The sequence below is a fragment of the Camelus ferus genome, chromosome 7 (assembly GCF_009834535.1).
Source record: "Camelus ferus isolate YT-003-E chromosome 7, BCGSAC_Cfer_1.0, whole genome shotgun sequence".
NCBI lineage: Eukaryota > Metazoa > Chordata > Mammalia > Artiodactyla > Camelidae > Camelus > Camelus ferus.
Window position 1 is genome coordinate 77,856,822 of NC_045702.1, and position 23,735 is coordinate 77,880,556.

Here is a 23,735-nt window from a genome sequence, read left to right on the forward strand (position 1 = left end):
GACATCAAAAGATCAAGCAAATCTTCAGAATAATGCAGGAATCCTTATTGTTTTGTACATTTTATTGCAATGAATAATTTTCATGTCTAGTCTGTGAACTGAAGCTCCTAATCAGCAAAGCTTCATTCACTAGAACCCTTACATCTTCCACTTTGTCCTGTTTCAGATGTCACTGTCATTCTATCGAGTATCTCAATCATATCCATCTAAAATACGTGTTATTTTTGGTCTCCTATGCCTCTTCCCCAGAAGATGTTTGAATTTTTCCCAGTCCACTGATATGGTCATTAATGTGTTCATCCTAACAAGACAAATTTTCTTTTATTCTCTATTCTTTGTCCCTTGTGAATAAATACTGTGGAAAGGTTGAAAAGCCTAAAATTACACTTTCACAGACTCCTCCTGCAGTCAACTGGGTGAATTTCTAAGAGATTTAGAAGAAAGAAGAAAGAGGAAAGCTATTTCCCATTACTGTTTCAGCTAGTAAGCAAGGTCCTCAGACCTGAGGATTTAGAGACAGTTGAGATAGTCATATTGATCATTCCAGAGTTACCAGGTACCTAGAAGCTGAACTTTAGCAGTGGGAGCTTCCAGGCCTCTGTGTTGCATCTATGGGAGATCCTTTGCCTCCGTCCACTAGCTGTCCATCCAATTCTCTGTGTTAAATATCTTCCTGCTTAAAATACCTAGAGTGGTTTCCGCTCCTGCACTAAAGCCCAGACTAATACATACCTCGGTACATCGTTTATAATTTTACTCAGCTCAATGATATTTTAAATTATTTTATTATGTTTTATTTATGGGTTTGGTTAGCATTATCCCAATTTTGCTTCTGCATAAAAACAATTATAGCACGTTCAGATCTCAGACCAGGACTCAGACTTCCTTTACCTCACATCCGAAACTACTATAAATACAACTTGCCCCCACTTAGAGATGTTAAATATATTTTGTTTTCATTGATTCCTTCAGAGAAGGTACTAGATGCAAAGAATAAGGAAAATACCAATCACAAAAAGGCAGAAAGAATTTCATGTGGCTCTTGCAAAAAGCTACCCTCTGAGAAACCTACGCAGGGTTAAGTACATTTTTCTCTGCTCCACAAACACTATGTACTAAAAACAGGCATCACTTGCCTGTTATTATTTCTGTCTGTACCTGCCACTGGTCTGTGAATCCTTGAAGAGCCAGGAAATGTGTTCATTTTTCTATCCCCAAGCCTAATGCAAAGCCTGACAATTAAAACTATCTTATAAATGTGTCTCAATAAATACTGACCTCAAATTATATAATCAGAATTTGAGTTAAACAGACCTTAGAAGTCATCCCAGTCCTAACTAAGCTACTCTTTTAATTGATAAAGATACAATTTAAGTGAACATGGGTCATGTTATACCAGATCCAGATTTCCTGGTAAATAGTTCATTTATTCATGCATTTGTTCATTCATTTACATATGTATTCAGTGCCTACTCAGAAAAAAAGGCAACACTAGAAAATACACCATAAAACCACTCTTTGAAAATTACAGCATTCTAGATAAGAGGAGGGAACATTCAAGATTTTTGACTACAATCTCCTCTTGCTCCTTACTTATTCCAACCCATTCTATACATTTTTTTTAAACCAAGACTTGAAGACATTACATGATATGAAAGGCAACAGCACAACTGAGATTAGGCTCTATCTCCTAACTCCCCTCATTATGTTCTATCCACCATAAATTTACCAGCTTTCTATAATTTAATCAAATGTTACATTTTGTGCTCATGGAATGTGAATTGCCAATGGGAACATTCCAGTTTTTCTTATTCATGCTGTTCTGCTTTACAATTCCATTTTCTATTATATGTATCAAAGACATCCTATTTTTTGCCTACGTATATTCTTTTCATATCAGTTAAGATGATGAAAACAAAGCATAAATAAAGGTTTTGGAGAGGTGGGTATATTAATTTTTCAACTAACAAAAAGCAGTTTACAGAAAGCTTTTCAGAAGTATACTTGGTGGGGGCAGTTGGGATAGTGCTCAGTGGTAGAGCGAGTGCTTACCATGCACAAGGTCCTGGGTTCAATCCCCAGTGCCTTCTTACAAGAATCAAAAAAATTTATCTATATATAAATATGTAAGTATTTAAATAATTTTAAATACTTTTATTACTTAAATAAATTTAAATAATACTGTAAGTGTATGTAAATATGTGTATGTGAATATACTTGGAAAAATAAGCCACACCATGAAAAATATGTATTTGTTCTTGTAAATATACATTTAGATTAAATAAAAGGATTATAAAAATGATAAATTATCACTTTGGGCTGAATAATCTGTATGACCCAAAATACTGGAATTACCTGTAGGTGTAGTTCTTTATCCAACTGACTGATTCCTTGAGCAAGTTTTGCTAGTTGCTCAGCAATCACAGCTTGATGAATAGATTGGGAAGTATAAGTCTTTACATCAAAGTCTTCATTTAAAAAATCACTGTAACACTCTGGGGGAAAAATAAAGAACAAAAGTCTTTGATTATTAATTACACTGCACGAAACCATAGATATTAATCAACAGAACAGTAACAACCATAGTTAACATATTTTGAGGTCTTTTTTTACACCAGGAACTGCTGTAAATGCTTTCTGTTGAAAATAAGAAGGAGCGAGGGCAACAGCAGAAGAGAGTGGTAATATTCACTAAGAATTTATCACGTGTCTAAGCACTTTATACACATTAATTCATTCAACAGTCACACAACCCTGTTGGAACTACCATTTTCCGCATTTCACAGATAAACAGACAGGCAAAGGCAGGGCATGCAGCTTGTACAACCTCACTGTCTGAGATCTGAACCCAGGCAGTCTAGCTGCAGAACCCATGCTCTAGACCACTGTGCAGACTGCTAAAAGCTTAGCCGTGAGTCAAAAGGAAAATACTAAGTGAAAAATTTTAAAACAACTACTAACCATAGCCTTTAACTCAAGAAAACAAGACTAATAACAATAATAAGAAAATTGACTATATTCGGTATTTATCATCTCTGGTTATCTCCAGATCGATGCACAAATACTGTTATGATAAAGTGAATCTGGACTTTTAATAGAAGCAGACAAATACAAAGTTATAGGTATTACTGAAACTTTGGAATTATGGGTGAAATAAGTAAATGGAATGAGAAACTGTTCAAAATAGACCTTTAATAGACAGGAAAAAGAAGTGATGCTAGATGTTAAGACACCCTTCTGTATAGAAATCCACACATTTGTGGGAGAAAAAAAATGGAGAATTGTGAGTTAAAAGTAGATACACAGAAGTGAACTCAATGTAGTCATACACCACTGTCTCCTAGCTATATGGTACACATAGGTAAGACTGCCCTGACAGAGATTATGAAACTAACAAGCAAAATAGAGTACTTATGAGAAAACCTCAGTTGTCTGTATCCACTATAATGTATGCTCCATGAGGGCAAGGTCTTTGCTGTTTACTGCCACATCCATAGTCTGAATAATGCCTGACACACAGCAGGTGCTCATTATTGGCTGAATGAATTAATCAACCTATACATGAGCTGGAAGTATCATTGTACTAAAAGCAAAAACTCATTCCTGACTACTCTCAAAGTGCAGGGGAGTGAAAGAAGGAAACAGCTACTTTGGCCTTATTTCTAAGAACTCCATTTCCTTCCAATTCGCCAAGTAGGTCTCAGAATTAAGGATCCTGCCAGGCAGACAAGTGGAGAAGGCTACTCCAAAAGGGAATGTTTAGAGGTAGCAAATGCAATGGCCTGTTTTGAGAAATAAGGGGAACACTGACTTCAGTATGTGTAGATCACAGTGTGTGTGTTGGGCAGAAAAGGTAAAGAATGATAGGATCTGAGGTTCCAAAGGAAGGTCGGGATGCAGTTTGAAGAAAGGCTGGTAAAAACATCCAAAATGTTCAGACTATATCCCAATTAAGGTTTTAAAGCCCAGAAAGAGCTCGCTCAGCCTTGTGTTGTAGAAGAGTTTCTGGCAGCCCTACAGAGGATGACCGAGAAAGGATCGGTCATGCAGTCGTGTCCTGGAGCTGACTTCGGACTAGCTCCCGAAAGCCAACTGTTAAATTTTCAGCAATTGTGTGAGCCAGCTCATATCACACGTAGGTATCTTAAAACTGACCATGGTATTTACACCATGAACATTGGCATACACCACAAAATCAGGCTTTTTCTGTTTTTCCAGAAAGCTGGTTTACCAGCACACCTGTAGAATAGAGCCACAGAGGCCAGTAAGGTGCTGTGGTAACAGCCCAAGTGAAGGATGAAGACCTAAGACAGTGACACTAAGAATGTCAAGGAAATGACAAATTTGACAAATATTCAAACACTACTGTATAGGCATTATAGAGCTGACAATGGGGGATGAGACAAAGCACAAGCTGAGCTCCCCATGTCAGAGACAGGCTGAAAATGGGAGATTCATTAGATTGACTTAGTAACTGACATAGGGAATTCAGCTTTGCATTAAGTAGACAACCAGGAATCTATGTATAAAGATGAACATGAATGCACCCCTGCCTCCAAGGAACTCATAACCTACATGGGGAACAAGCACACATCTAACTTACCACATATAATGAATGGTAACAGAGACTACCAGAGGAAAAGGTTAGAGGAGAGGGGTATGTATATGCATGACTGGGACATTGTGCTGTACACCAGAGATTGACACATTGTAACTGACTGTACTTCAATTAAAAAGAATTCATTTTACTTTTTCATATGCAGAACCTGTACAATTTGTTCACGTGTTTTTATATGTAGAATTAGTTGTAGTTTATTCACCATAAAGATAGAAATGTCTTGTAGAGATTGTTTCTATAGCTCAGAAGAGAGGTAGAACCATATATGTGTATATTTATGTACATAGACATTAATTTTCAAACCATGAAAAAAAGACCAGATGATTTAGGAAGAAATTTTAGAATGCACAAAAACAGGAGAATTAAGATAGAGTTCAGAAGCAGAAAAACACCAAAATTTGAGAGTAGCCAGAAAAAATGAAAGCAATCAAAGAAATTACATGTTCAGCGAGAAAGAGAAACAGGAGAGAATGGCAAAAACCAAAAGAAGGGTCAGTTTAAAAAGAAAGTAAGTAGTCGGTAGTGTCAAAGATCATCAAATACAATGAAGGTTGAATACCGGCCACTGGATTTGGCGTCTGAGGACAGACTATCCTTAAAGAGACAAGTCACATAATGCTTCTCTTTTATAGTTTTCTCATTCCTACAGGAGGCACATCAGAAACACCTCACTAAATTTCAAACTATGCATCTGCTCACCAACCCTATCAATCCTATCCTCTGTCATCAGGAGATCCCTGACAGAGTGAAACACTGTTACTGATGGAAATGTTTAATTCCTTAGGAATGTTATGGAGGGGAAGCCAGGAGTGAGCCACTGAATTAAGGGCAAAATGAAGAAGAATGAGCATTTAAAGAGAGCCAGAAAAGAGCACTCAGAGAATCAGGAAATTGAAAGGAAAAAAAAGGGGAGGGGGCATGAAACTCACAAGCCACCTGAGGAAAGTATTTCAAGAAAAAAGTCAAATCCTTTTACAAGTTCAAGTAGGATATGGACCACAACAGTGTTGGTTTGATTTATCCACAAGAAATTCATTGGAGACCATGGCAAAGAGATTGCAATGGCACAGAATGAGAGTGACATGGTCCTTGAAGAGCCAGGAAGAAAATCCAGAGCATCAAGAGGAGGGGCTGTCCTTAGGGTAGGAACGGAGACTCCACTCCTTTTGTAACTGAAAATACAACGGAAAAAAAGAAAGGATGCCTGAAAATTTAGGCTGTTTACAGGTCTGAAGGCAAGAAATGGAGGAAGCTCATTATCGGATAGATTCTTTTTTTTCCTTTTTAGGAAACCTTAAAGTTATTTGTTGAGCTTGAAGGGAGAGGCTTGAAAAGAGTAAAGAAGATTTAAACACTTACACTAAAAAAATGGAAAAGAGAACTAAATAGGAAAACACAGAAAGCAGAATTGAGGCCTATTTACCCTCCAAAAACAACCAAAAGAGTACTTCCTGGGACACATCCTACTGAAATAAGCAGCCATGTGTGGCATACATATAATGTTTCTTCCACTTCACCTGGGGAAGTTCTACTCACACTTCAAAACCAATTCCACCCAGAAAAGCTTTCTTGACACTCCCTTAACCACTCCCGGTTATCATCCCCTTCTGAATTAATATTTTACTTTGTACACAATTCTACTGCTACCCTTACAACACTATGTTACACTGCCTACCTTATACCTCTGCAAGACTATTTCCCCTACCAAAACGGGTGAGCTACTTGAAGGTGGGAATTGCACATATACTAGGAGCTCAAAACTTGGTTAAACTGAATTTAAATTAAGATATAAAGATGCATTAGCCAGAGAGCCTATCCTAGAGAATCTAACACAATCTAGTTCAGAAAACATCATTACAAGTTTTGACAAAAGTATATACATTATCAGAAGGCAAGTAATTAAGGGCAATGATTAAAATGTAGAAACAGGAAACAATAATTTAAACTTTATTTAATTCATTTATAACCTATTTTGGTCTACAAATGTGCGCATATGCTTCTGTGATGTTCAATTTTTAAAAAAAACACTTATTCTGCACCTACTGTATGCAAGGTACTGTTATTAACTGCAGAATATAAAATGTAGTTTTACAATGCAGCAAAAAAATTAAGAATACAAATTATTTTAATACAAAGTAGAATGTGATGGCGATTAAGGAAGAAAATTAAAAACATGAGAAGGGTCTTACAAATTTAAACTTTATTCTGAAAGAAAAGAGATTTGGGGCATGTTAATTTAATTAACACAATTTTATGTGCTTCTCAAATGTATTGTGTCTAATTTATCTTCTTATTTCTAGCAACGTCTGCCCAAAACTATCAATAAACTTGACTGCTACTTTCAACACACATGGTTAATCCCAGCCTGAGTGAAAAGTTCCCAACCCTCCCCCACGTCTGGTTGAGGATAAACGCTTAGCGAAAAACAAGCAAACGAGCTTTTCAGTGGGGCCACCTGTGTAGTCCAAAAATTTGTTAACAGAGATGTTTCCAACTCTACTTTAAAATGAAGCCCCGCTTTCATTAAGCGCTTGTCATCTGTTCTAAGTCTTACACTTTTCAAGGAACTAAACACTTCACCGTTGGGTCAAGAACTGCGGCAGCGGCGGGGGCTGCCAACGTGAGTCACCAGGTGCGGGCTATCAGAACATCAGCGAAGCCTTAGGAGCGAAGAAGGTAGAGCTGAACTGAGAAGCATCTAGAAATGAGGTATCCCCGGGACACCCGGGAAAAAAGGGGGACAGCAGGTCCCAGAAGAAACAGGTTGGCGAGGCCAGCACTCAGACTCTAGGGGGCCGGGCGGAGGGGAGTGGTCACGTCGAGACTGGAAAAGTTTCCGCAAAGCGACGGGATGAGTCCACTACCCGGGCCCAGGTGCGGAGCAAGACAGCCTCCCTGCTCCAAGGCCCGGCCAGATCCCGACTCCTTACCGTCCTGCAGGAGCTCTCGGACTGTCGCTGCAGCCGTTCCGCAGCCCGGAGCTCCACGGCCAGCCCCAGCAACGCCGCCGTCGCCGCCTTCCATGTTGGCAGGTGCCGGGATGATGGCGTCAACGGCGGCCCGCGCCCGCCCGGGTGATGACGTAGAATCCAGGCGCCGGCCGCTCCGCCCTGCCCGTGGCTCCCGGCGGGGCTGGAGAATCCGCTCAGCTGTGGCTGCTGGACCGTCACAGGCTGGGAGCTGGCTGGGACCCAGAGCAGGTTGGTGCCGAGGGCCCAGCGCACCCGGAGCTGAGGCCGTGGGGCCGGCGCTTTCCTCCGTCTCCCGCCGCACCCCTGGGGCTGGCGGCATTCCGCAGGCGCAAGAAAAGGTGGGCGCCGGAACGGGGCCACAGCGCTTACCTCTGAAGCAAATATTTAACCTAAGAACGGGGGCCTCTCGATGGAAGCAAGAGAGCGAGGTTTCTGGGAGCTTCGCTTGCATCCCACGAGCACAGCTGGCGGGTGTTAATAACGACCCAGCTTTATCTATCACACGCCTTGGTTCGCATTCCTGGCATAAAGGTCGACAGGAAAAGCTTGGGGGGGAAAAAAGCTTGGGGAGGAAAGTTGTGAAAGGAAACGGTGAATAGGGGGAAGAATTAAGGAGAGCCTAGAGTCGGTGAAATACGAAGACTGAACCAGGAAAAGGCAAGTGGGACTCAGTCTCTGCCCACTCTCCCGTAAGACGGTGTCTTGATGCTTTTTCTGCCTCTTAATTTCACCCGTGCAAAGAGCGACGCTAGACTTTTCCTTATTACAAATTGATGGATTTTCCGTATCTCAGCTAACGGTATTGAAGCTGTAAAGTCATCAAGCTAGTTCCTACTATATTCTCCGCTGTTACATCTGCATTTTTCATCTCTGTTTCTCTGAAAATAAATAGTAATAAGTTAACCGGTCAACCACACGTATGCAAGAAGGTTAAGCATTTTCTCATAAGAAAAACTGTAATATATCTTTTCCTTTGTGTAAAGTAAGTATGTACACAGGGACCCAATTTTCCCCCGTGCCAAAGCTAAAGGTTCAATTGATTATACTAACAGTATTTCGAGAAGGTGTGAGAATAGTCCTTACCTGTGCCAAACGCTGTTCGAAGTACTTTATAAGTCTAAATGCATTAAATACTCCTAACAACTCAGGTAAGAAAGGCTTGGTACACTGCATTATACTTTCTCCTTACTTTGTTTCTTTCCCTTTTTCCTTAATATAATTTGTTATCAGTCATGGTGTGAGTAAGATTGATTGTTATGAATGGAGGTCACACAGATTGTCAGGGGCAGTGTGCTCAGTCTCACATTGTTTCGTTATCTATAATACACAAAATTTGGTTTTGATAATTTTTGAATATTAACGATGAATAAGCATTATCTTTGGATTATGAATTGCTTTTTTCCCCGTTGGCTTTTAGATTGAAAATTTTTTGAAAAATTGCATAGTAGTCATTCCTTCAAGGAAGAGTTTTGAGTCCCTACTATATATATAGCAGCATGAGTTTACAAACATATGACTCAATCCCTCTCTTATCCCAAAGGAGCTGATAGGTAGGTAGAAGCCCATTTAAACAAACAATTGTAACAGGTGCTTTGAAGAATGTGGGTTTATTTATTCCCAAGCTTGGGTGCATATTAAAATCACCTGGAGAACTTTTAACAACCCCTGATGCCTAAATCTTAAGGCCAGAGATTTGCATGTAATTGGTCCGCATATGGTTTGGGCATCCTGCTTCTTAAAAGTTCCCCAGATCATTCTAATACATAACCAAGATTGAGAACTACTGATTTATTCATTCAGCAAATACATGTTAAGGGAGCCATTCTTTGTGCCATGTACAGGGTCTACAAGAATGAAGAAGAATGGAATTATTCTTGCTGAAGTCACTAATGACCTAGTTGCCATTGGACACTTTTTAGTCTTTACCTTACTTAACTTTTCTGTAATATTTAAGATGCTTATCCCCTCCCTCCTTTGTAATTATCCTCTCTCTTGGGTTTTGAATTTCACATTTCAAGTTCATTCCTCCCAGCTCAAGAGTTCATCTCTGTCTCCTTTGCATTCTTTTTTTCCTCTTTTATTTAAATGTTGGTGCTTCTAAGGATTTCTACAATATATGACATCCATAAGTGCTTTGTCCATGTTTTTAGTTTCAACATATTACCTGAAGATTAGTGGGGAGTCTATAGCTTAGTGGTAGAGTGCATGCTTAGCATGCACAAGGTCCTGGGTTTAATCCCCGGTTTCTCCATTAAAAAATAATAATGATAAATAAATATGCCTAATTCCCTCCCTCTCCCACGCCAAAAAAAAAAAATTATCTAAAGGTTAAAGATTCTCAATCTATATCCCTAGCTTTTTCTTGAGCACCATATCTATATAACCAGTTATGAGGCATCACCACCAGGAAATCCCGAGTACCTCAAGTTCAGTGTGCCCAAGTGTGTTTCCCATGTTTCCCTGCCAAAGCCTGTTCCTCCTTCTGTCTCTCTGTCTCATTGATTGGAATTACCATCCACCTAGTCTCTAAAGCTAAAAGTATACACACCATACTAGAATTCTCTCTCATTACCTAACGTGTGCTGTCATCAAGTGATTTTCACCTCCTAAATGTCTTGCTGGTTTATTTTCACTTCTAAATAACTCCTAAATGTGTTCCCTTTCCTCTGTCCTCACTCCCACTGTCCCAGATCACACACTCATTACACATGGCCTGGTCTACTACTGTGGCCTCCTTATTGATATTTTATCAACAGCCCTAAACTCTCCAGTGGAATCTTTGTAAAACAGAAATCTGCTCACGTCATTTCCCTGCTAAAATTTTTCAGTTCCAACTAGTATACAAGGAGAGACGTACAACTTGCACAAAAATATATACCCATGGAAGTATGCCATATGTACATGTTAACATGCTGTGTGCATATGTAAAAATCATCCATGGAGTAGGAAAACCAAGGTCCTACTGTATAAAGTCTAAAAAACTCTTAACTTGGTATCAAGACCCATTACTATCTAGGTCCTCTCACACCCTCTCTAGTCTAGTTACAGCTGAAGCAGCGCTATACTTCTAATGGTTCACTGAAAACATCAAGTATTTTCATGCTTCTTCGGCTTTGTGTGTGTTGTGCTCTGTAACTGGATGCCTCACCATCTCCCAGGTAGGGTCAGTTTAAGCTTTCCCTCCTCTATTGTTGATTTCCCTCACTTCTCTAGACAGTTATTTCCACAATGCTTAAATCGTGTCTGAGTGTGTATATCAGAGCTATTGTGTTGTGTAAGTTTGTCTAAGTCTAATACATTTTTAGAGAAACAGAAAGTGTATTTTTATCTGTATTCCTGACATGTAGCAGGAACTTAATATTTGTTAAATGAATAAAAATAAGATCAACTGGGATTCAGAGAAGATTGTCCGAGTCATCACGGTGGGGGGGTTATGAGTACAGAGACTGAGGCAGTGAAGATGTGCTCAAGGTTTAATTAAAGCTACTACTTAGTTGACATACTTCTAGGAGATGGAGGATGGAGGACAAGCCCCAGGTTTCTGACTTGAGTGCATCAGGATGGATGGTGATGGCAGACTGATAAACAGCGATAAAGTGATGAACAGTGCATTAAAACTAGTTAGTCTTATTTCAGCTGTACATTCCACCTAAATAAATTGAAGTTTTTGGTTTATATTTAGGTTATATCAGTACTTTGAGGAATAGCCAAATAAAAACTTGCATGTTGAGCAATTAGACTTTTCTAAAGTTGGCCCATCTTTGTTTCTAAGTTATTAAGGCCAAAATTGAAATATGGAAAGCAGCCAGCACTATGAAATGATAGGATTTTAAGTAGAGCAACTATAAAACACTTTGAAATTACCTAATTTAATCACTTGTACCTCTTTGGGTATAATAGTGATTTACTATGCAATTATGTGATTACAGTTGAAATTTCCATGAAACAATACCACACTTAAATTTTTTTCAATAATTAAAGGTTTGTTTGCCTCCTGATTCAAATAAAAAAAAATAGGATTTGAGAATAGGAATAAGCATTAAATATACCAATATATCTTTGAAATGCTAACTATATAAAGTTCTGTTAATGCCATTTGACTTTCCTGGATAAAACAAGATATTTCAAAGTGCCAAACATAGAGTACTATATGTGAAATAATTCAAATCAAATTTCTTGGCTTATCAATGCCAAACAAAGTTACATAGAAAAACTAAAAAGTAACATGGAAAATCATGACATGTATTCTAAGGAAGAAAATCTCATTTTCCACATCCTGAGCATTTATTAATTTGAGCAGAAAATGGTACTACAGTGTTAAGTATAGAATTCAAAAATGTTAATGTTTGGCCTGAACAAATGTAATTTGTACAGAATATAAATGTCATAATTTCACAGTGTGCAGACAACTATCTGTAACTTATAGAGGCAGAATTCTGTAGTAGACTATTTGATACTGTGAAAAGAAACTAAAAAGAGTCCTGACCCCGGAAACCTGTTGAAAAATATGTTCTTAGCAATTGAAATTCTAAGAGTGATGGGATTCATCAAGTGAAAGTACCTTTTCTCTATACAAACTGATTATCTTTTTCAGATTTGAAACAAATCTGTACTCATGAAGAGTGACTGCCTACAAACCACAACATGTCAAGAAAGAAAAAAAGATCCAATAGAAATGTTGCATTCTGGGCAGCTGGTAAAAGTCTGTGCCCCCATGGTTCGATATTCAAAGTAAGTATTGTTATGTGATTAATGAGCTAACATGATTTCCTTTTTAAGCTCTGACTTTTAAAAAGTAAAACCATGGCACCACAAATGGATCACCAAATGCCCAGCTTTGGGATCATGATTTTAGGCTGGTCGTACCGCTTGCCTGGTATGTGTGTAATGTAAGTGGAATCACAAAGTATTTCTTTTTGAGACTGGCTTATCTCATTGAGCATAATCTCTGCAATTCCTTTTTAAAGCTGAATAATATTCCATTGTGTGTATATAGTACATTTTGTGTATGCATTCATACATTCAACCCAGCTGGGGGTTGCTTTGGCTAATGCTGCTACAAACATGAATATCATTATCTGTTTGAGACCCTGCTCTCAGTTCCTTGGGGTATATGCCCAGAGGTGGAATTGCTAGATCATATGGGCAGTTCTATTTTTAATTTTTGAGGAATTGCTATGCTGCTGTTTGTAGAAGCTACACCATTTTACACTCCCACCAGCAGTGCACAAGGGTTTCAGTTTCTCAGCATTCTTACCAACATTTGTTATTTTCTGGGGCTTTTGTTGTTGCTGTTTTATTATACATATTATTGGATGTAGAGTATCTCATTGCAGTTTTGTTAGTTTAGTTTTTTGGGGGGTGGTTAGAGGGGGAAGGTTTGGAGGTAACTAGGTTTATTTATTTAATCTTTTTTTTAATGGAGGTACTGGGGATTGAACTCACAGCCTCCGACATGCTAGGCATTCACTCTACCACTTGAGCTATACCCTCCTCCCCTCACTGTAGTATTTATTTGTATTTTTCTAGTGATGTTGAGCATGTTTTCATGTGCTCATTGGCCATTTGTATATCTTCTTTGGAGAAATGTCTATTCAAGCCCTTTGCCCATTTTTCAAACCTATTTTTTGTTGTTGTGGTTTTGTTTACTAATAAGTTTTGAGAGTTTCTCTTTATATTCCAGATACTACTCTTTTGTCAGGTAGGTGGTATGCATATGTTTCCTTTTGGCTTGTCTTTTCATACTCTTAACAAGATCTTTTGGAGAGCAACAGTTTTTGTGTAATGAAGTCCATTTAACAGTTTTTCCTTTGCAAGTTGTGCTTTTGTTGTTGAGAATAAGGAATCTTTGTGTAGCTCTCTAGATACTAAAGATTTTCTCCCCTAAATTTTTTCTGAAAGTCCTCTAGTTTATGTTTTACATTTAAGTTCTTTGAGTTAATTTTTGTCTAAGTGTGACACTTACGTTGAGGTTCATTTTTTTGCCTATGGATGTCTAATTACTCCAGCACAATTTATTGAAAAAGCTGTTGAATTATTTTTGCATCTTTATCAAAAATCACCTGGGCATGTTTGTGTCGTTCTTCTTCTGCATTCTCTTTTCTGAGCCATTGATCTGTGTATCTGTCCCTCCACCAGTATCACACGGTTTTGATTACTGTAGCTATATAATGAGTCTTGAAATTAGGGAGACTGAAAGATCCCACTTTTCCAAAGTTGTTTTAGGTATTCTAGTTCCTCTGACTTCCCAAATAAATTTTAGGATGAACTTTTCTATATCTATAAAAAAATCTTGCTGGAATTTCCATAAGAATCATATTATGTAGTGATGCTGATTTATGTATATCAATTTGGGAAGAATTGAATTCCCTACTGTGTTGAGTCTCCTCGTGAACACAGTCATTTATGTAGATCTTTGGCATCTTTCATCAGTGTTGTATAGTTTTTAGCATGCAAAGTCTTAACCTATTTTGTAAGGCTCACACCAGTTGTTATTGTATGTTTAGTTTCAGTGTCCATTTGTTCATTGCTTGTTTATAGAAGTAAAATTGCTTTTTCTATGTTGATCTTATATCCTATGAACTTGATAAAATCACTCACTGGTACTAGGAGGCTCTTATAAATTCCTCGGGAGTATCTAAGGAGACAGTCATGTCATCTGCAAGTAGATACAGTTTTACTTCTTCCTTTCCATCATATGCCTTTCATTTCTTTTTTCATGCCTGACTGCACTGACTAGAAGTTTGAGCACTATGTAAAGAGTGATGGGAGCAGGTATCTTTCCTTTGTTCTTGATCCAGGGGACAATTGTTCTGTCTTTGACCTTTAAGTGTAATGGTAACTGTAGAATTTTTTGTGGATACTTCTTATCAAGTCAAGAAAGTTCCCTCTTATTCCTGTTTTTCTGGGAGTCAGTTTTTTTTTTTTAATTATGAATATTGTTCTGTCAAGTGCCTTTTCTGCATCGGTTGGTACAATCGTGTGATTTTTTTTTATTTCATCTTTAGCCTGTTAATATGGTGGATTACATTGATTGATTCTGAATATTGAAATGTCTGTTTTAACTAGCTTTTCCTGACACCACCACAGCAGGGGAAGGATGAGAAGGCACCACCTCATTACTCTCAGGTGGAGGTAGAAGTCTAGGTTTTCCACTTGGTCTCCTTTAACACCCTGGGGGCATGGGGCTCCTCATTACTGCTGAGCTGAGGTGAGAGTTCCAGCTCCCCATGCAGGGGGTGTCCTGGTAATTGGTGGGCAGTGATGCAAGTCCTGGCTCTGTGCCAGGCATTCTCTGATACTACTCGCAGAGAGGAGGGAGCAGGGCACCTCACTAGTGCTGGGTAGACGTGGAATTCCTGGCTCCCCACGTGGTCTCCACTAATACCCTCCTTGTTTACTGGCCAGCAGGGATTAAAGCCTCAGCTCCCTACCTGGCCTTCTCCAGCACCACTGTGGAGGGGTGCTGGAGAACCTTGTTACAGCTTTGGAAAGGTAGAAGTCTAGCCTCCTCACTCGACCTTTGCTTGTGGAGTAGGGGGCCACAGTTTTTTCTCTGGTGATGGGCTGGAGTAGAGCCATTCTTATCTAAAACCTTTTTGTCTTGCCAGGCCGCCCTTTGGTTAGAGAGAGCGGGCTTTTATTGGGGCTGTTTTTGTCTGCACGCACTGGTGTTTTCAGATTGTCAGCTTATGCAGCTTCAAATCTGGGATATTTGAGGCAAAAAGAAAACCCAGACAACTCACCATTGTCATTCCTTAGGTCCTGCCCGAGGTCACTGCTCTCTTTTCTCCACCTTGCAGTGCTTCCCTATGTTTGTTTGTACGTGATAGCCAGGGTTTTAGTTATCTGAGCAGGAGGAACAGGGGAAGGCCCATCTGCTGCATCCACTTATAGGAGAACTTTCCTCTAATAAATATTGAATAACTAACTAAATTAAACTCCGAAGTATACATGATTATGGTGTTTTTTAAATGCCTAATTAAAGTTTTGTATGCTCACAGGTTGGCTTTTAGAACACTAGTCAGAAAATACAGTTGTGATCTGTGCTATACACCAATGATAGTTGCTGCGGATTTTGTCAAATCCACAAAAGCCAGAGACAGTGAATTCACCACAAACCGAGGTATGTGAAAGCTAGAGTTTGCTAACTTTGTAAAACTTAAAAAAACAAACAAACAAAAAATCTAAACAATCTTGACTAATCAGAGACAACACAGTTTGGAGATTTTATTTTTAAATCTTTTAGTTTTTAAATACATTTTTAATAAGTTTTTCAATATGTTTTTACTCAGTGCCTTGTAAACTATGGACACTCTATCAGAGCGTGTCAGCTTTAATTAAGGCCCTGTCCTTTCACCTGGACTATTAGCTGAGATTCATATCTCACTGCCTCCAGTCATAACCCATTTCAGACTATCATCCAGGCAGCCCAAAGTGACCTTCCTAAAATGTAAATGTGATCACTTCTTTTCCCTGCTCAGAATCTTCCTTCAGCCTCTCATTGCCTAAAACAGTGGTTCTCAGAGTGTGATTTCCCAGACCAGTAGCATCAGCATTATCTGAAAACTTGTTAGAAATGGAAATTCCCAGACTCCACCCCAGGCCTATTGAATTAGAAACTGTGGGTATGTGTCGGGCAGTCTGTGGTTTAAAAAGCCCTCCAGGTGATTCTGATCTTGCTAAAGATTGAGAACCACTGACCTAAAGAGTAAACTTCCAGCACCCATGGATGATATATGAAGTTCTTCATGATCTAGCCTCTGAATACATGTTCTGCAGCTTTATCTGTCATTAGATTTCTCTTCATAGCCCACTGACTTTATTCTTCAAAAATGCTGTTATTTTACGTCCCTAAACGTGCCCTAATCTCTCACACTCTTCTACTTCACAGTCAGTGCCTGTCCCTCAGATCCCTGTCTTTCTGGGAAAGGACAGCTCATGCTTCTTAATGTTCTGAAGTTGTTTATTACCTTTATTAATCACCCTCCATTCATGTGCCCTCTCTTAAGCATGGCCTTCTGTTGTACTTAATCCTACTGTACAATAATTTCCTCTTTATATGCCTGTCTCTCCTCACTGTACTATGGGCTCCCTGAGGGTTGGAACTATTACTTGTTGATTTATACCCTCAGCTTCTAGTACAGTGTTGAAAATATGTTTGACCAATAAATAGTTGTTAAACTGAAATTCTCTAACTCCCGTGAGTTACAAAAGAGAAAGCACCCTACATCCTCAGGAAAAAGCAAATTCTCCTATCCCATAATAACACTGTAAATCGGGATTGCCACAGAAATTCTGAATCAGTGGAACAAGAGTGATACCCAGAACCCACTGGTCTTCACTTTGGCAAGCACCTGGTGAATCCCATACAGGGCAGTCCTCAAAAAAACTTCAGAAAAATTGAAATATATCTATTCAGAATTTATAACACCCAAAAATGAGAAAAATATGTCCTTTAAAACCTAGGGAAGCTCTGATACATTTGGCTATATTAAAATTTAAACTTTTATGTGTAAGAAAGAGCAAAGATAAAGACAAACTAAAAACTGGGGGAAATATAAGATTTTTTGTATTTATGACAGAGAACAGAGTTAATTTCTTTGTTTTATTTTTAAAACTTAAAGAAGAAAAAAAGGAACAATTAAAAGAAAAACTGCACATAGAGAAATGTGCAAAGACTATGGATAGAGAGCCCACAAGTAAACACATGCTGTTGGGTGTGCAGTTATTGATTTTTATTTATTTTTATTTGTGAGGGGAGGGGTGTGTATTTAGGGTAGGATTAGTTATAAGGAAACAGGAACTGTCACCCACATTGGTGTGTATCTATATTGGTAAACTCTTGAAAGAAAAATTTTAATATCTTTCAAAATGTTAGATACCTGCCCAGCGGTTTTACTCCTAGAAATTTACTCTGTGAATATACTCACAGAAGCATGTATATAGGAGTATCCTTATTGCAGCATTGTTTCCAAGAGCCACAAATGAAGAACAATCTCGAAGTACACTGTATGGTCCATCCATACACCGGAATATGCCACTAGAAAGAGGAAAACAGGTCGGAGTGCAGCTTCCAGATACATCCAGGGGAAAAAGCAGTAGGCACAGCAATGTTCATAGAATGGTCACATTTACTTCAATTTTACAAGTATACATAAAATTGTTGTGGAATGCAGAAAACTAATTCCCACCTTTGGGAAAGGGGTCTGCTTGGCAAGAATGTTGAACTTTACATTTTATCATATTTTATATTGTTTGAATTTGTACCAAGTGTAAATTGCATATAATTTAAAATATCTTAATGCTGTCTTGTTTGAACAGATGCTTCTTAGGCTAAAAATAATTATTGTTATTTTATCCCGTACAGATGTTAGAATTTCATATCTCATGTGTGTGTGTATGTGTGTGTGTTTCTGTGAATTTTAATGTTGAGCTATTCATTTTATCAGGTGATTGCCCATTGATTGTTCAGTTTGCTGCTAATGATGCAAGAATTTTATCTGATGCTGCTCGTATAGTCTGTCCTTATGCGAATGGAATAGACATTAACTGTGGTTGCCCTCAGAGGTAAAGCTCAAAGAAGTTGGAAGAATTTTCAAAAAGATTAGAAAAAATTATGTGAACATGGTAAACTACCATTGCCAAAAATTAAAAAGTAAGGAAAATAGAGATAAAAAAAACTTGGGCTTTAAATAAGAAGAAAAAAATAAGGAAATACTATTTATAAACATACATACAAGGGTATTTTCTGGTGGCTAAAACAATGTATAGACCCTTGACAAGTTTTTGTCTCACCTCCCTGCTAAAAATGTTTTTATGTGTGGATCTGCCTTGAAACACATCCATACATAGTAATGTGAGATTCTGATGTTTATAGCAATCTCTAAAACATATTTTTACTGCTATGTCAGACATACTTGCTCTAAACATTATGATTCTACAATTTGGGAGATCACCACTTGCTTTCTCCTAATTAATTTCCATTCCTTCTTATAATTACCTTTTCTTTCTATACTGTAGTTACTTGGTTGAGTCTGAGTAACTGGGATAGGATGTACTTAATTTGATGGTAATATCCCTACCTTCCTGGTACGGTATTAGATTATCTGTCAATAACTTAAAATGTGTTCAAAGAATAAAACTGAGGTCTTATGTATAGTATAATCCAAATCAGATTAGACATATTTGTATACTCATTAGGGGAGTTCAATAAGCTGTTTAGTGGTGTTGGAATGCTGTAGGCCAAAAATAGGTTTCTATTCTTAAGATTAATAAAATCTCTTGTTATGTACAATAAACATCAAATTTGGAATTTAAAAAACCTGAAGTAATTCCAATTAATTATAAATACTTAAATCTGTTTTGGTTGACTGAACTTTAATTTTCTCACTTGCCAGTGAAAACTATTTCCCCTAAGTACTTCTTGACCTGGGAACATGTTTTTCTAATCTTGATACACTTCGAAATGTTGTATCAATGAATTTAAAAATCTGGTTCCATTCCAGATTGCTAGGCAGAAAAATAGGTAGATACAGTTACAGTGCTTTTAGAATTGTATCTTCTCTTCCAGCTATTTACAATTTATTTATTGTTGTGTTTACTTTATGCAGGTGGGCACTGGCAGAAGGCTACGGAGCTTGCTTAATAAACAGGCCAGAGCTTGTTCAAGATATGGTGAAACAAGTAAAACATCAAGTGGAAGATCCCAGATTTTCAGTATCTATTAAAATAAGGTAAAGACAATATTTTTTAATCTATTGACAAGATAATCATTACTTAGGGAATAAAAGAACATTCCTTTTGTCTAGGGGTGTGGGGATATCCTTTCTCAATAAATAGGCATCTGGGATATAAAAATGTTGAAACAAGCATTTAGTAAATGAATATATACCATAATTTTCATTTATAATCCAAAACAACTTCTTCATATTTTTTAAGAAAAATTAAAGTATCCCTTTATTATTAAAAAAAAAAACTTCTCCCCAAAGAAATAATTTTTTCCTTGTACTATTTAACTAATTCATGCTAAGAAACATTCCTGATGCCAAGAGTAGAAAATAGGAATGATATTTGCGCTAAAATTTCACAATGAAAAGAAAATAAACTATAAATTAGCTTTGGGGTAATAGGTTAAAAAATCTATTTTAAGATTCATGATTATACTTTTCCAACTTGTGGATTGGGGCATGCACAGCAGATATTAAGATACGAACTTTCAATTCATCTGTGACAGTACTTTGATGAATTTTTCAGTTATCAAAAGCCAAAAGAGAGGAGCACTAGGTAAAACTTACTTGGTCATCCTATTGTTTCCAGTCATGAAATAGCTAAATTCAAGGTCTTAAATGGAAATTGGATTCCTGAACAAAACTTTACTGACAGTGACAGGCAGTGATAATATGACATAGCAAAGCTAACTAAATAATAGATGAAATACTGTTTTTTTCAGTTTACTGATTTTAGCATTAAGCTTTGTGTGCCATGAAAAGATAGATATAATTCTGAAATTATAGGATCCATGATGACCTTACAAGAACTGTAGATCTTTGTCGAAAGGCTGAAGCAACAGGAGTTTCCTGGATCACAGTCCATGGAAGAACTGTTGAAGAAAGACATCAGCCAGTTCACTATGAGGCCATTAAAATAATTAAGGGAAGTTTGTCTATACCTGTAATCGCTAATGGAGACATCAGAAGCCTAAAAGAAGCAGAAAATGTGTGGCATACTACTGGGACAGATGGTAAGAAATAAGTACTTGAGTTTTTGTCTTTTAATTAGCAAAAAAAAAAAAAAAATTTTTTTGAGTGGGGGTAGGAGAGTAATGTTAATGTGATTTTAATGATTTCTCTTTCAAACAGAGCCATATTTCCCTGTTGTACTAATTTAAGCTAAGCAATTTATTAAAATGATTTTAATTCTTCTATTTAGAAATGAGATTATTTTAATTGAGGAAAAGTGATTCAGTTACTTTTCTCCTACCATCATATGCAGTGAGTGACCAGTTAAGAATCTTCCAGATAGCCTATTAGTAAAATAGACTATGTAGAATAGAAATGAAAATTAATGAAAACAAGAGTGGTCATAGGACAAATATCTTGTAGTATCACTTACACGTAGACGCTAAAGCATGATTCACATGAACTTATTTACAAAATAGAAATAGACAAACACAGAAAACAAATTTAGGGTTAGCAAAGGGGAAGGATGGGAAGGATAAATTCGGAGTTTGGGATTAGCAAACACAAATTACTATACGTAAAACAGATAAACAACCAGGTCCTACTGGATAGCACAGGAAACTATTCTCAGTATCTTGTAATAAACTATAATGGAAACAATGTGAAAAAGAATATAACTGAATCAGTTCGCTGTACACAGAAACTAACACATTATAAATCAACTATATTTCAATTAATTAATTTTTTTTTAAAGAGTAGACACAGGAGCCAAAGGAACCCCAGACTGCTGTGCAGTTTCATTATCCCCTTAAACTTTGGCATATCAAGCCCTGTGATACCTGTTGTGAGATGGGAGAATGCAGATTAAGTTAACTTCAGCAAACTCATTTTATGACAGTCCAGATTTACCCTAAAAAAACCCTAAGGACTAATTTTGTGATGTAGAAGTCTTTAAAAAATAAGAAAAAAAAGTACTGTAAGTACATTTAAACCTAACTGGTTTTTAGAAAAAGTATCAAAATAAATTGTTTAATAAGAATTAGATTAATATAAGGACATTGTGAAACCTTGTAATAGTACTTTATTTTTTAATATTCTCAATTTATTTAATTGAGTTTGACCTTATAACCATGAGTTCTTAATGTGTGGACAAATGTGATGTGCTTTAATTTGTAGGTGTCATGGTTGCAAGAGGACTCTTAGGAAACCCGGCCATGTTTGCTGGATATGAGGAAACCCCACTGAAATGCATCTGGGACTGGGTTGACATTGCTCTTGAACTTGGAACTCCGTATATGTGTTTCCATCAACATTTAATGTACATGATGGAAAAGATAACTTCAAGGCAGGAAAAAAGAGTATTTAACGCTTTGTCAAGCACATCAGCAGTCTTAGATTACCTTACAGACCATTATGGGATTGACTGGACTTCCTAAATTAGTTTAACGTATGCTTCATTTTATATCTTCAGTGAAACCACTCAAGGTCACATCCTGGTTTTTACTTTGAATGAGTGGCTCTCAAACATTAGTATAAAAACAATGCCTTGAGAGAATTTTAAAAAATCACTCCTAGACCCCATCCTCAGAAATTTCAACTCAGTAGATCTCTAGGATGGACCCAAAATTTAGTTTTAAAGAAGACCCCAGGTGGTTCAAACATTGACAAACATTGCTCTGAAGCCTATTATGAATTTTAAAAAGTGGGAATTTTTTTTCTAAAGGAATTGTGTTTTTAACATTTTTTAATAAATGAAACTTTTTAATACTGAAAGTATGACTCATGTAGTATCGTATCTGTTAAGTTAACATGAAGTATGTTTTAAATAAAAACAAGTGCAGAAGGAACAAGAAATTCTGTATAGACTTGCATTCAGGGTTTAAATTAAAAGTTCAAATTGGAAAACCAAACTACTTCCTAATTCATGAATTACATACCTCAAGGTATTTGTTCTAAATTTGTATGTAACAGAATTTAATTAGATGTGATGTTTTCTATAATTTAAAACTAAGATTCCAAAAAATTCTTTAAGTGACATTAAATTTGTTACATTTCAAGACTTCTAGAGACTTAGAAGTTTGAGAGCTTGGTAAGTATACCTGTATCTAAAATGATAATACTAATTTCCATCTCCCACATGTTAAGTATAAACAATGTGGTAACTAATCTGTAGATAGTTACTCAGTTGGCCCTCGGTGTCCAGGGATACGGAGAGTCAGCTGTGCTACACTGATCCAGACCGCTTGTATGTGGGACTTGAGCATCCACAAATTTTGGTATCCATTAGAGTCCTGGAACCAATCCCCTGCGGATACTGAGGGACACCTGTGTATTTGAAATATTATTTCCTGGAGAATAGTAACCAGGTTTTATTTTAATTTAAAAACCTAGTTTTCATACCCTGTTTTTAGTAACATTTTTATTCCTCCCAGCAGTTGATGATAATTTTAACTTTAAAGTTCCATGGTTTGGGAATACTAGTAGAATTTTGTTAGTGGTGACTGTACCACTGCAAGAATTATCTCAGGTTAAAATAAAAGTTCTGTAATTAAGATATGGGTCTATATTACCCTCATAAAAATTATTATAAGGAGACAATTAACTAAAACTTTAATTCAAGAGTTTGGGAATATTAAATGAATCCATTTTTAACATAAGCACTATGTTGCCATTTTTTAGGCACATTTTGTGCTTTCATTTATAAGTTTATGGATTTTTTAAGATAACTGGCTTTTTAATGTTAAGTATATAAGCAAACAGGGAGCTATAGTCAAAACTTAGTCATTTTTGTTCGTAAATTAACTCAGAAGTGAATTAAACGAGGGTTGTGAGTACAGCAGCTTAGAGGAAGGTGTAGAGCCTTTCGAAGGAAACAGTGTAGAAGGGCAAGGAGTTCTAAACGCGTTTTCTTAAGTTCCTACGCTTAATTTATGTTGTCTTTTTTTTTCTTTTCTATGTGGTCAAGTATATTTGTGACAAGAGAAAGCATTGACTTAAATGTGTTTTTATTTTCAATAGCCACCACTTTATTTTCATCGTTTAATGTTCCCAAAATGTCTCCAGGAGGATAACACTTATGTGCGCATTCCTGATTTTAATATTGAAAAAAAAAAACTTGTAATAATTTGAGTGTATTCACACTAATTTGAAAACCTGGAAAACAGTAATTGAAAGAATATACCCATGAACACATGGTACGGGCATATTCTTTCCTGTCAGTCCCCATACGTCACCCTACAGTTTATCACCTCAGGCCATGGACAAGAGCAGAAAAGAAGGGTTCACGCATAGTATGTTTTGACGCTACATATTCTCCGACATTCTCAGAACAAAATGCTGCTCAACCACGCAACCAGGGCCTATTTAACTACAGCTTAACGACGAAGCTGTGTCTAGGGTAAAGTAGGGAACAGGGAGGGAAAGCGTTTTAAACCCGTTCTCCGGACATGCGGCGCCCGACCTTTC

The 23,735-nt window shown here is 37.2% G+C and overlaps 2 protein-coding genes across 3 annotated transcripts in view; one reads left to right on the forward strand and one right to left on the reverse strand.

The window, feature by feature from the left end:
- COG5 (component of oligomeric golgi complex 5) overlaps positions 1–7,896 on the reverse strand; it is a 237,564-nt gene extending 229,668 nt beyond the window's left edge. The window contains exons 1-2 of the mRNA XM_032484216.1: positions 7,549–7,896; positions 2,356–2,495 (exon numbers count right to left, since the gene is read on the reverse strand). Of these exons, the coding sequence (XP_032340107.1) occupies positions 2,356–2,495; positions 7,549–7,642 (234 nt within the window). The 5' untranslated portion in view covers positions 7,643–7,896. The remainder of the gene's footprint in view (positions 1–2,355; positions 2,496–7,548) is intronic.
- On the forward strand, positions 7,702–22,043 carry DUS4L (dihydrouridine synthase 4 like). 2 transcript variants are annotated; one of them, XM_032484218.1, is made up of 7 exons: positions 7,702–7,818; positions 12,185–12,321; positions 15,594–15,715; positions 18,042–18,159; positions 19,203–19,325; positions 20,106–20,332; positions 21,447–22,043. In XM_032484218.1, the coding sequence occupies exons 2-7, from the start codon at positions 12,206–12,208 to the stop codon at positions 21,704–21,706; spliced, it is 966 nt and encodes a 321-aa protein (XP_032340109.1). In that variant the 5' UTR covers positions 7,702–7,818; positions 12,185–12,205; the 3' UTR covers positions 21,707–22,043. The 2 variants fall into 2 exon arrangements, with proteins under 2 accessions (XP_032340109.1, XP_014415289.1); XM_014559803.2 differs by having other exon boundaries at positions 7,740–7,928.
- Positions 22,044–23,735: the final 1,692 nt, after the last annotated feature.

Coding starts and splice junctions, on each gene's coding strand:
- DUS4L (XM_032484218.1), top strand. CDS start 12,206: ATGAAGAGTGACTGCCTACAAACCACAACATGTCAAGAAAGAAAAAAA. Junction 19,326..20,105: donor TCAGTATCTATTAAAATAAG/GTAAAGACAATA, acceptor CTGAAATTATAG/GATCCATGATGACCTTACAA. Junction 20,333..21,446: donor GCATACTACTGGGACAGATG/GTAAGAAATAAG, acceptor TTTAATTTGTAG/GTGTCATGGTTGCAAGAGGA.